We start from the raw sequence: 12,676 nt of genomic DNA, 5'->3' as shown, positions 1-12,676 counted from the left end.
GCAAGGCAAACTGAAAGCCAGCCAGCTTTTTTTTTTGGCTTTCTAGCATCGTTGGCTAACGCGTGTTCGCATGTTGTCGGGTGTAGCTGAGCAAAACCAAGCAGAACCAGTAGCCATGTCGTCTTACGGCGGCCATATGGCAGACACCCTTGCATGGTCCCTTTAGGAAGCCTTTCTTCCTCAGATGTTTCAGAAAACAACCTTCAGGCTCTGCCGCGTCCCTCATAGCTGAGAAAGCCCTCGGTGTCACTCAGGTGGTGACCCGGACCCACCAGGCAGATCAGAACATCAGCCTCTGTCTATCTCTCTCTCTCTCTCTCTCTCTCTCTCTCTCTCTCTCTCTCTCTCTCTCTCTCTCTCTGTCTCTACCCCACTATTGTCACAAAGCGCGCACCCCTGCTCAGTGCCATGCCTCCAGATGTGGCTTAATTTACTGCGACTCTGCTAATTGCTGTAATTAAGGATTAATTACTGTTAATTACCTTCGCATAAACTCATCACCAGTCAAAGAGCGGAGCCTTATGAAATGTGCCATGCGCAGGAACACACGTGGCACAGGCGCGAGGAGGTTTGTATTACCGGGCGTCGTGTTCCGCATCTTGTCCTGGTGTGCGGGGACGCCTTGTAGGGCAGGACCGCTGCTGTCACTGACTTTCAACGCCTCACGCGTCACCTCCTCACCATCTGTCAATAAGCGCATGGTTGACGTTTGATTAGACGTTATTTATGGGCAAATAAAAGACAAATCCAGTTCATTTAAATGAATTGTTTTAGCTAGGGCGGATAGGCAAAAGTTTGAGACAGAGAGATGAACTTTTAAAAGAGTTTTATTCCTCCGTGTCCTCAGATTGGTATGAACACTTTAGTTCCACTTTTTTTATGGTTGTTTTCTGTGTCAAGCTGACATCATTCCGTCATATTTCTTTATATGATCATCAGCTCTTGGCGCAGCACCGTGCTGTATGGAGACAATTCCCTGTGGCAGGCTTTCTGGTCGATGGCCAATCAGACGCAAGTGGGGATTTAGGAGGGCGGGGCTTGTCGCAGATTGACATTAAAAATAGTACAAATAGTACAAATGCAATACAATACAAAAAAATACTCTGCTCTCCAGGTTTGAGCATCCAAATGTATAATTATATGTTTTGAGCAAGACAAGCCACATTATTAGGTACTTCTGCAATGTAATCCTCATTTTACTTAAACCACAAACAGAAATATATGTTGAAGAATGATTATCTTTTTAAAAGCAGATTATGAACACAGCTCTTTTATTGGATCCTCAGATTACTGGAAATGTGCGAGTTAACGCCTCTTTTCAGTTAACCATCAAGCATCCTATAGTTGAGTCTAGAGAGTCTACAAAAGTAAATATCCCGCTGGTGTCTCTAATTGACAGCTAATGTATGTGTTCAGACAACCATGATGTAGTTGTTGTTTTTTGTATTAGAGTGGACAGCACCCAGCAGCTTTATCTACCTCTGCATGTGCTTTAAAATGTTTCTACTCAGCTGTTGTTGGTGTGAAACCTGCCGTACTGTTGTTAATTCAGCAGCAGTTTGCTCCTTACTGCTGTTACAACATTGGTTCTGTTGCTGCTGTGTTGTGCAATATACTTTATGCTACTAAATTACCATTTTGTTTCTCTTTCCACCTCTTCATGCACTCCAAATCATTATTAAAGTTTAAAAAGTGAAGTCGTTATACATGAGTTTTCCTGCTTCCAATTAACACCCTGTTGTCTTTGTGGTTTAGGTAAATACATACCCCGGCTATAATTAGAGCATTTCCAATATGCAAGTGAACATAATACTTTAGTTATATTTTACAGGCACGGTTAGCTTAGTCATTCTGGTCCACTGCTTTATTGGAAAGTTAGTGCAGACAGTCAAATTAGTGCACTGTAGTGTGTGTATTGTTGTGTCCATGCCTGGTCTTTGTCTCCATGAGTGGCCTGTAGGAGTTCTATAGCACAAGCGGAGTCGGATGCCACCACTAAAGATATATATTTCAAGACACCATCAGAAAGAAACTGGCACCCAGGGGGCTAATGTATTGCCTGCTGCAATAATGAATTATTTTAATGAAGGTTTTCTGTGCTATGGTAGCAAGGCGGTGCTCTGAACGGTCTTCTCCTCTGGCACTGGCTTCCTCATTATCAGGCTAGCCCCTCGGGCCTCAAACTGGCCTGCTTAGGCCCGGGATGATGACGATAATTACAGTTATTAGGAGTAGCTGCAGGGGGAACTTGTTCTGAAAAACACCAAGCTGAGTTCTTGCCTCGCTCGCAGCCGCCACCTCCGCCGCCGCCACTGCCGCATGAGAAAGTACCCATCATCAGTGGAGAAAGCCAGGGAGTGGGAGTGGAGGTGGGGTACGGTGGGGGGGATAAAAACGAGGGGATGAGGGGAGCGGCCACCAAATCCGCCTAATGTGACGCCTGTCAGCTCGTCTCCCACCAGCTGTCACCTCCCAAATGCACTGGGGTTCATTTTTTTAATTGACACCTCGCTTTCCTATTCCATTTCTATTTTTCGCCTTTCATTCTCCCTCCATCGCTCTCTCGCCTTCCTTGCCTGAACCATCTCCTCATCCCCACACGCTGCCCCTCCTTGTCCCTAAAGCATTTCTTTGGCGTTTTTTCTCGTCCTTGGTATCCTCCCCCCGCGCCACCCAGTGTCAGATACAACGCTCCCTTTCTGCACATGATACTTGAGATGGCTGATAAAACATAAAGCTGTTTTAGACCGACTTTATGACTGTGCCCTTGTGTACTGAGCCTGTACAGTTTTCCATTACCTGGTGATGGAGGGAACATTTTTGTTCCACAGAGACTTTCCCAGGAGTCCATTGACACGCCACAAATCTACATCTCCGTCTTTACTCCTCTTCCATTTTCTCAATATTGAGGGGAGCTTTCATGCCATGGGCTTTTATTGTGACTTATGGTGGCTACTTCCATAATGGCTCTTTATTAAAGCTTCAATTAAAGGCAGTAGAAACACATAAACAGCAAATTGGGTGTAATGTTGCACATATTCATTTAGTGTTCTTCTTAACTGTGTCGCTATGCACTGTAGTTTACCTCCAGTATGTGGGTCAGCTTTGGGGGTGGGGGTGGGGGGTGGGGGTGCAATGCTGCTTCTTATGATGAGAAAGTATTGAATCTGAACACATTGTGAAATGTTTCTTTTCCAATGCATTGTTAAAACTAAATGAATGATACAAAATACAGTGATTTTGTTTGGACTGCAGTCAATTCGGGATATGTGATGTGTTAATATTTATGCTTACTTCATAATAACCAATAAAATTGTCATTAAGAGTTTGGCCTGTTATGTGGACGATACAGGCAATTGAGTCAAATACCGCCAATCAGCAGAGGCTCTGCTGATTCCGTCTGTACATTGTGTGCTGCCATATTAATCTGCTCAGTACAACACGTGCATAGAAAGAGGAGTTCAGAACATCACAATAATAATGTAAAAACAATTATGAATTGATTCAATAATTAGACAACTGCTTAAATGCACCCAAAATCACATTAATGTAGGGTCAAACTAATATTTTTTACTTTTAAGCTAAAAAAAAAAGTACAGTATGTGTTGCGCCAGTTGACATTTTCAGTTGTAAAGTGAAATAGTCATCATTTTTTTACACTTAAAAATAGATTTCCGCCCTCTTAATGTACTTATTTTCACATGTCATATTAACAATTATCGAAGAAGATTTTTTTGAATAGACATCAGCGTGCAAAAAAACTCACGCACAATGGGATTGCATTTGTAACTGAGTCGTATTATGGATATGTAATTATGAAAGCAATGCATTTAAATTTATATGACTATATTCTATTTTCACTTTTGTGTAGTTCACTGATGTTTCGCTTACTAAGCTACATGAGATGGAACAGTATTTGAAACACCTCTCTGTGTGATGCAGTTCAAACTACAACCACAATAATAAACATATTGTTCAATGAATCCCTCCGTGCCTGAGCATTATTATCCTTGTAAAGGCAGAATTTTTGTTCTTGTATTGGATCTCATTAGATTGTACAGGTGTACCTAATAAAAAATTGTGTCGACTTCAGTGTCTTGTGCGCACACCACAGCATCATTTTACTGTCATAGTAATGACAATAGCACACCCTATCTGTGTGTAGTTGGGTCCCAGCGTGGGTCACTTTGAGGCATGACGCGTGCTCGTATCAAATGCAGATGAGCGGATGCTGAACTCCCCGGTGGAGCATGGAGGCGAGGACTTGTATTAGTGATACTTGTCATGTCTGCTGTAAATCACGCTGCGTCTTTTTTTTTTCTTCTCCTTCTTCCTTCTCCAGGTTGCTAGGTTGTTGTTTTGTCTCAGAATGCTGCGTGGCAGGGATGAATGGTGGTGATGTTACATTATCATGTGGCTGTCGCTTTCACTCCTGCTGACTGGTCTGTGACAGGCCCACACACACACACACACATACACACATGCACACACACAGGCTCTGTCAGGAGCAGGCCTGATTTATTAACTGCTGAAACCCTAGATGACGTGTGCCCACACAATCAATAGAAAGCACAGCCACTGCCTGCGCCTCTGCCGGGTCATGTGACCACGACAGGAGCTCGGCAAGGAAGGATGCTAACGTGCACACACACTCTTGCTTGCTGGCTGCAGAGTATATTGCATTACTCTATTGATGGGAAATGGATCCAGTCCAGCGTTGGCTGCCTGCTGCCAGTCAAGAGGCGCCTTGGGTTCATCATGGCCGCTGCCTTGTTTGACTGTACATCTTCCTAAATGTGGCACAATGCTTCAATATCATTAATTAAACATGTTTTCATTTAAAAGCACTCGCAGGAGGGGGTGTGGAGGCGGACGCTCAAGGGCTGCTGGCCAGTGTTTTGTGTGTTTCTCCTTGGTTGTACTGCGAGTGTGTGTTATGTGTGTGTGTTTGTGTGTGTGCGTGCGTGCATGTGTGTGTGTGCGTCTGTGTGTGTGTGCATGTGTGCACCTTGATTTTTCCCTGTATGAGTGGGTGGCTTAATCGCCCTGTTTATTTACGCTCCTGTTGTCTGCACACAGCAGGCAGTGCGGCGGTGGATGCCAGCCAGCCTCTTAAGGGAGCAAAGCAGCAGAAATTAGTTGTGTCAATAAGCAAAACAAAGGCTTATTCTTAGAATTCCATTCATTATTCCGGATACGGCTGGAGAATTGTTTATGGCGCTTATTCATTTTTAATGTTTTTCGGGGGGGAGGTGGGAGTGCACTGCTCCGTATTGCATAGAGGAGGAGAGGAGGCGAGGAGGAGGAGGGAGAAATTGTGTCCTCTCATTGTTCAATTAAGTCTGTCGGTAATGATCAAGATGAGATGATGGCCATCTTCCTTTTATAGATACTAATCTGTGACTGCCGATGAAATAAAGGGACGGCACAGCAGCATGGACCCCACAATAAAAGCCTCTCGGTGCTATTATGCAAGCGCGCGCATGTGATGTATTGTAATAGGGGCCACTTGTGCTTCTGTCAGGTGATTATGTTAATGTATAGTCGCCGGCTGCAGAGTTCACAAGGCGCACTCTGACTGGCATTAAGGCCGCATCGATTCCATCGCTATTAGCCAAGAGAAATAAATAAAGCTGATGGCTGTGGCGAGGGTAATTATACCACGGCACAGTGCATTGTTTGATCCCCCTTATTAATTGTATTTATTTAATCCATTTCATGCTTTTAGCTGTGCACTCTGGGAGTTGGAGGAAGGGAATTAATAAATCACTCTTAGGCTCATTAGATTTCCCCCCTCTGGTTGGGATGTGCCACTATTTTGTCAGCATCCAATTGGCGAGTGTTTCCTGCTGGTGTGATTCACATGGAAAAATGTCTGCCAAGGCGCACGCACGCACTCACACACACACCCGGCCTTTTACGCATGCGTGTATCTCCCCCCTGTGTGAACTCGTGACCTTTTCCAGCCGTCTGATGGCCATTGACATTTGCCTCTTGAGCTGAGCTCGCTCACGTGTTGGAGCTGATGGGAATGGATGATGATATTGCTCCAGGAGAAAAAGAGAAGGAAGGGCAAAAAAGAAGGAAAAGAGGGTGTAGACAAGCAGACCCGGCATCCATCTGGACCCCCCGCTTGCCACAAAGGTCACAGGGCGACTCCAGCTTACATCCTCATTACAAAAGAGCCGCCGCTGTGAGTGGCCACTGTGGGGGAACAATGCACTGTCATTTACACTCGTCGTCTTCTTCAGTCATCACAGAGGAGACATACAGGATGTGCTCGCTATTATTACATTGTCCTGCTCACACACTCTGGGACGAAGGCACAGAAGCGGCACAAGCTTTGTCTTTGTCCTTGAAGACAGTGGATGTAATGGAGGGCTGCACCTGTCCGCCTTTTTCCTTCTCGCCACCTTCGCAGGGAAGGAAGCCTGCACTGCTGCTTTACTGAGGGAGCCTTCTGGTGGCGGGAAGAGGCAGGACAGTATCAGTCATAAAAATACACACCAGACAGACAAAAGAAGATATTCAATTCTAAAATTAAATGTAGATAATAGATAATAATGCTCAGTTTTTTTTTAATTGTTCCTTTAACATTATCTTTATTATTGTTGGCAGTGGTACAATACTGCACTACATAAGCTGTTTACATTTTGCCTCTTATTATCATTTATATTTATGCATACTTTAGCAGGATTAGGCAATCACAACCTAACCAATTTCCACCAAAGTGTGTGATGGGTCAACAATCAATGCAATTAAATGTGTGTGCAAATCAGTAAAAAGGTGCAAATACATTTCATTTTGCCTTGCTTTCATTTTACATTTTCCTATAAATCTCAGATAATAATGCATGAATTTTATTGACAAAATTCAAATATATGCAGAAGTTCTACCTCAGGTTGGAGCAACCTAAAGCCGACTTTAAGTTGCGGGCTGAACCGGACACTCCCCTCGTCTCCCCAAACCTATTTATCCTGAAATTTTTGCATTTTGGAACCTTCTTGTTCTTTTAACCAACATAACTGGTGAATGTATCACACTCATATGCATCATCAGTGCACATGCACAGATGCTCGTTTGATGTTGCAAACATGACAAGACATAATCCAGGCTCAAAAAATAGTAGTTAATAGGGTCAGATTTTGAGAAAATGTTACATTAGCACTGACAAATAGATAAGTAAGCAGCCTATATACCCTTTATCACAAAATACATACCAATATAATGCAACGCTGCTGTTGCGTTTTCAGGCTAAATGTGTTTTACTCATGTGGATGGACTTTTGTTTTTTTACTCCGGAGTGGGGAAAATGTGCATTTTTGAAAATATCAGTATCATTTGTTCCAGTTCATTCCTGTGGATATGTGACTATGGTTGTTTTGGCGTAGTTGTTTGTTTCAATAAAGTCATCAGGCCACAAGCTACATTATTTTATATCAACATAAAAACATCACAATCTGCGAGATGTGTAACCCGGAAGAGTTTGCAGCTGTGGAATGGGTGTTTCCTAGCATGGTTTGCTGTAGTTAAAATTATGACTTTAGGGTCCTATTTTGTACAGACAATGTGTAATAGTTACACTGGTGTCGTTTTTAGTCGTGTAAGTTAAATCATTTTTACTTTTGTCAGAGGAGTAGTTGATACCGTGAGAGTTGCTTCGTTACGCAAGCAATTGTTAGTTAATGCGGGCCAACTTAGTGTATTTTCTGAACACTTCCGCAGGCCGGGTAAAATTGCAGCCTGAGTTTGAGCCATATAGGTTAGGGCAACATACAAAAAAAATGGAAGAATACGCTTTTGATATTATTTATCTTTTAAATGATGTTCAAACCAATCAAATGGTTTTAATGGAAAACCTGCCTGCATTTTAGCTTTGCATTATTGCTGACAAAGCAAATACATCATTTTATTAGTTTAACAGCCCAACTTTTTTCTTGCAACTTTATATTTTCTTTTTTTCAGCATGGCCCTTTGTCATCTAATGATGCCAGGGGGGCATGTTTAACCTTTTATTTATTTATTTATTTTTAAATAACGCAGGCCAATTTAAAACCATCTGTGAAGATGCTGCACTTTGGACACTTTGCTGATCCAAATTAGCCTTATGGGATAACTTCACTCTCTAAAGGTGTATTTAATTGTTATTTTAGTTTGCATTGGTGTCCAACCGTACTACATCATGCCTTAATTATAATTACATTGCTAAATTAATACCTATAAGACAGCATTATTATTTTTCCAAAGACACATTTTTGTATTGTGCAGATGTACCAAGAGTGTAGTTAATATAGTAAAATTGCATATTTTAGCTCGAAGCTCAGGGCAACTTATTTCTTGTGTCTTTTTTCTGCATGTGTGCACACATGCCTAGCGGTGTGCATTGTTTGACACACGGCGTGCATGTCCGTCTCAGTGGGCTCTTTCTTCTTTGTCACGTTCCTACTTGGCTCTCCTCATCACGCCAGCTGAGTGTTAGCTGAAGGCTGTAGGCGCGTGACGACAGGTTCAAACACGCTCTCACCTCGGCCAGAGTGTGAGCAGACGTCAGACTGAGGAGCTGAATTTGGATGACAACACGGTGTTATGTTGCAGTGCGTGTGTAGGCTTGGAAATGCAGTAACGGGAGCTTCCTTGACAACATCATTCGGGTCATGTATTTTTTTTTATTACGCAGTTTTTTTCAATATGAAGCTTGAGCCCTGTTTTTTTATTGAGGGTGTGTCTTTGCATTAATATAACAATAAAATCTGTTTGATTAGTGTTATGCCTTTTAAATATCCCCACTGGCAAGCTAATAAAGCCGTCAGGCAGAGACTAAACATAGTCTGAGCATAAGGAGAGCAATGAAAGATTAACTCTGGTAGAAGGCTTTGTTCATTTTTTTCAACATGAAATGATCATCAGAATCGATGAAATGATCATTTTATGGTTTTTCCGAGCTGCCGGCCTGTCTGAAGCTCCGTTTTTTTATGGCTCTGACTTGATCCATTAAAATGACGGCCATTTTTTAAGGAGGCTCGCTCAGTAGACTGACGCAGAAGATGGTTAAGACTCTCACTAAGTCGCTGTAAAATGTCCTCTCTTTTTTTTTTGTGCTTTTAAATCAAGTGAGAATTTGTCATGTCAGTGTCATCATTTTCTTCTCCTTTCAATGCAGTGCTGAGTATTCGTGGTGCCCAGGAGGAGGAACCTCCCGATCCCCAGCTGATGCGCCTGGACAACATGCTGCTGGCCGAGGGGGTCGCCGGGCCGGAGAAAGGCGGCGGGTCGGCAGCTGCAGCCGCGGCCGCTGCGGCCACTGGCGGTATCGGCGCTGACAACTCGGCAGAACACTCTGACTACCGGGCCAAGCTGTCGCAGATCCGACAGATTTACCACACAGAGCTGGAGAAGTATGAGCAGGTAAGACGCAAATGCCTGCAACCTCTTTTAAAAAAAGATAACACAGCATCACTGTGCCTTTTTCACAGAACCATCCATAGTGGAATATTGCTGCAGCAACATGTCATCCCCCAATCAGATAATTAGATGCCAAATGCTTCCAATACAACAGGGCGGGAGAAGTGCGTCTGTATCACGACCCTTACACACTACCTTAGACAGTACAACATTTCCAAGTCAACTTTGTCCTCCCATTCTTTGCCGGTGCCGTTTAAACAGAACAGCACGAAAGACACAAAAGGCAAGATCACAGCTACATAAATGATCACACCAGCTCATTTTATCATTTCATTACCTTTAATTGTTTTGGTAGAATTCCAGCTGGACTCTTCTCCTGGCCAGATTTGAAGGCTGCCAATGAGAGTGAGTGTGTTGGTTATAACAAAAAAAAACATCTGGACATTTTATACTTCTAATTCGAAATATATGAATCGAGTCAATGATTGTTGACAGTTTGGTCAAGCAATTGAGGTGAAATGGGATGCACTACTTGGCTGCAACCAGCAGAGGTGCTGTGTTTCAGTTAAACTATTTGGTTATGAAGGGACCTGCGCAGTGGCCTGGTGGTTAGCATGTCGGCTGCACCATCAGGAGATCCGTTGGGACATCTCTGTGTGTAGTTTGCATGTTTTCCCGTGTGCGCATGGGTTAAGCCTCGTTTACACTTGCACGCGCTTTGTCCCCGCAGTGGTATGCAATTTTGTGTGCCAATGAGTAAATCGGTTGTGAAGTATTTGGAAATTGTGCGGGGCTGCATGCCAGTGAGCAAAGAAAATTTTTAAATGAACGAATCATTTCTGTGAACTCGTCGTGAATGCAACGTGAACGCACCGTGGAAGCACCGCAAACAATGCGGCGCCGTGTTTCAGAGTGTGCCTCTGCGTGTCTCATTCACATGAATGGGTTAACTTTTCCATCGCCTCTTGGAGCAATTCAGGGGGAATTCTCAAGTCATTTCTGTAGTGTCTTGTATCTTCCTTGTGATTTTTTGCTAATTATAATGCCCAAAGCGATGTCTTCTAGTCTGCAATTCCCTCTCCCACACTGTCTGTGTCTTTTTTTTTTCTAGATTATTGCCTCCTTCCTGATCCTTCCAAAATCATGCATGTTAGGTTAATTGGTGACTCTAAATGGTCTATAGGTATGAATGTGAGGGTGACTGGTCGCTTGTCTATATGCACCCTCCGATTGGCTGGCAACCAGTCCAGGGTTTATCCCGCCTCTTGCCGAAGTCAGCTGGGATAGGCGCCAGCATACTCGCGACCCTAGTGAGGACAATGGAAATGGATGGATGGATGGATGGATGGAAGGTTGCTATGAAGTGTAACGTGGTTGTATTTGTTTGTATAGCTAACTCAACTCAACTCTTAACTATACAAAATTTGTCAAAACATGCACCCCTTCTGTGTTACTCATGCTATTATTCTTCTCACAAATACACAATTATTCAACCCTACAAGTCAGATTGATTTAACATTTCTCAAAGAGGTCATTGTGCTTGACAAAATACCCACTGCAACTTTAGTATGTTTAGCCAAATCACCATGAAATTTGGTCCATACTTTAGGGGACTGACAAGTAAATGTCTGTAAAATTTGAGCATTTCTGCCATTAAGCCAAATGTCTTTGTATGGACACGGGCAGTGCTCATCATCCACATCCTGTAATAGTGGTAATAAAATAAGGCCTTCTTAAAAAAATAGCTTATTAATAAAATGATTGCAATTGCATCTGCAACTACATTTTCTTTAACCAGAAGCACGGATATGATCGTTTGTTGAGGATTCTGTAAAGTTTGAAAAATACTGGATAAAATTGTCCAATGATGTATTGCATTAATAAATGTAAAGATTTTTGCATTCATTTTATTCACTGACACAGGTAAACACACAATCTATGGTGATAAAATAAGTGTAAAAAGAAAAAAACAGAATTTAAACAGACGGAATTTAGGAAAAAATGATACAGAATTAGGGAACAAAACTAATTTCTTTGGGCCCTAATTGAAGAGACGAGAGAAAGTGACAAGGCAACAAAAGAGAAGGAAAACAAAATGTTTAAAAAAAAATGTGGCTAAACAGCTAGTTGAACACCGTGACGTGTATCCGTAACGCGGCACTTACATACCACATGTTGCATCATCTCCTCCCGAATGGAGCGGAAGACCCAAGACAAGGTAAAATTAACGTAGCGCAAATCAGGAAGACTAAGGTTATGTACTTTACTAACATAACGTTAGTCGTGTGGAGGGCTAGCTTTCTCTGAATTATGACTACTGTCGAATTTCTGGCAGTCTATTATGATGGTAACATGACTTCATAGAGGGTTTATTTCATCTGCAAAAACACAGCACTGTGAGTTAAGAAGATGGAAAATAAAACATTTTAGCTCACTAATCAGTAGCTTCTCATTTCTAGCAGACAATACACTAATGGAACAAGGAAGTGGGTGTCTCACTCACTTAGTTGAGAGTAATGTGTTCCATTATAGAACGAGGGAAAGGCTTCTTGAGACGTCATCTGTACTTCTGTGAAGAAGGTGTCGGACGTTTCGCTCCTCATCCGAAGAGCTTTGTCAGCAAACTAATAAGTGCTGGTAGCCTAGGCCTTAAATACAGTAAAAGTGGGCGGAATTGGTGTGCCAACACCCTCCTCCTATTGGTTCCTTACACTAAGCCTGGGCGGAGTAGTGGTTTAATCCTCTCCTGCCATTAGCACCTCCGATAAAAGGGAAGTGTCGCTCCCCGAGTTGGGTATGAACGACTCTGATACTGGCTCGTTAGCATCTATTGTTCTGGCTCGGCCCTGGCTTCACCTCATTTGCAAGACTAAGAGCTGTGGGTTTTGGTCTCAGTAACCTGCTGAACACAGGGTCCAAATTAAACCTCAAACCATCATTCCGATTCAATGATGGGTTCTGTTGTTTGACAATTATACCCATTGTTGTTGTTGTTGTTGTTGCAATTATACCCATTATAGAAGTTGTCTTCACTTTACTAACACTACTAAATCTCTGTATCTTATAAAGAACATTTGTCTTATTTCTAGTCAGCCTGTCTAAGTTTTTGATTTAGAAATGTACAGCCATCAACATAATGTAATATGTCACTTAGTCTTAGTAATGTCTTAGTAAAGTAATTATTATTTATCTCCTTTTCCAGTAAGTAGTTTCAGTCTGGGATGGATAAATTCATCTACAAAAGCACCATCATGTAGTCCAGACCCAAGAAAAT

General features: G+C 42.5%; 1 protein-coding gene across 3 annotated transcripts in view; it reads left to right on the top strand.

Annotated features, from left to right (window-relative positions):
* The window catches only part of LOC129169699 (pre-B-cell leukemia transcription factor 1), a 91,623-nt gene that overhangs the window by 59,394 nt on the left and 19,553 nt on the right, over positions 1–12,676 (top strand). For all 3 annotated transcript variants that reach the window (XM_054756357.1, XM_054756348.1, XM_054756338.1), the window contains one exon: positions 9,161–9,405. In XM_054756357.1, the coding sequence (XP_054612332.1) occupies positions 9,161–9,405 (245 nt within the window). The remainder of the gene's footprint in view (positions 1–9,160; positions 9,406–12,676) is intronic.

Source organism: Dunckerocampus dactyliophorus, chromosome 2, assembly GCF_027744805.1.
Source record: "Dunckerocampus dactyliophorus isolate RoL2022-P2 chromosome 2, RoL_Ddac_1.1, whole genome shotgun sequence".
NCBI lineage: Eukaryota > Metazoa > Chordata > Actinopteri > Syngnathiformes > Syngnathidae > Dunckerocampus > Dunckerocampus dactyliophorus.
This window is presented reverse-complemented; position numbering and strand designations above follow the sequence as displayed.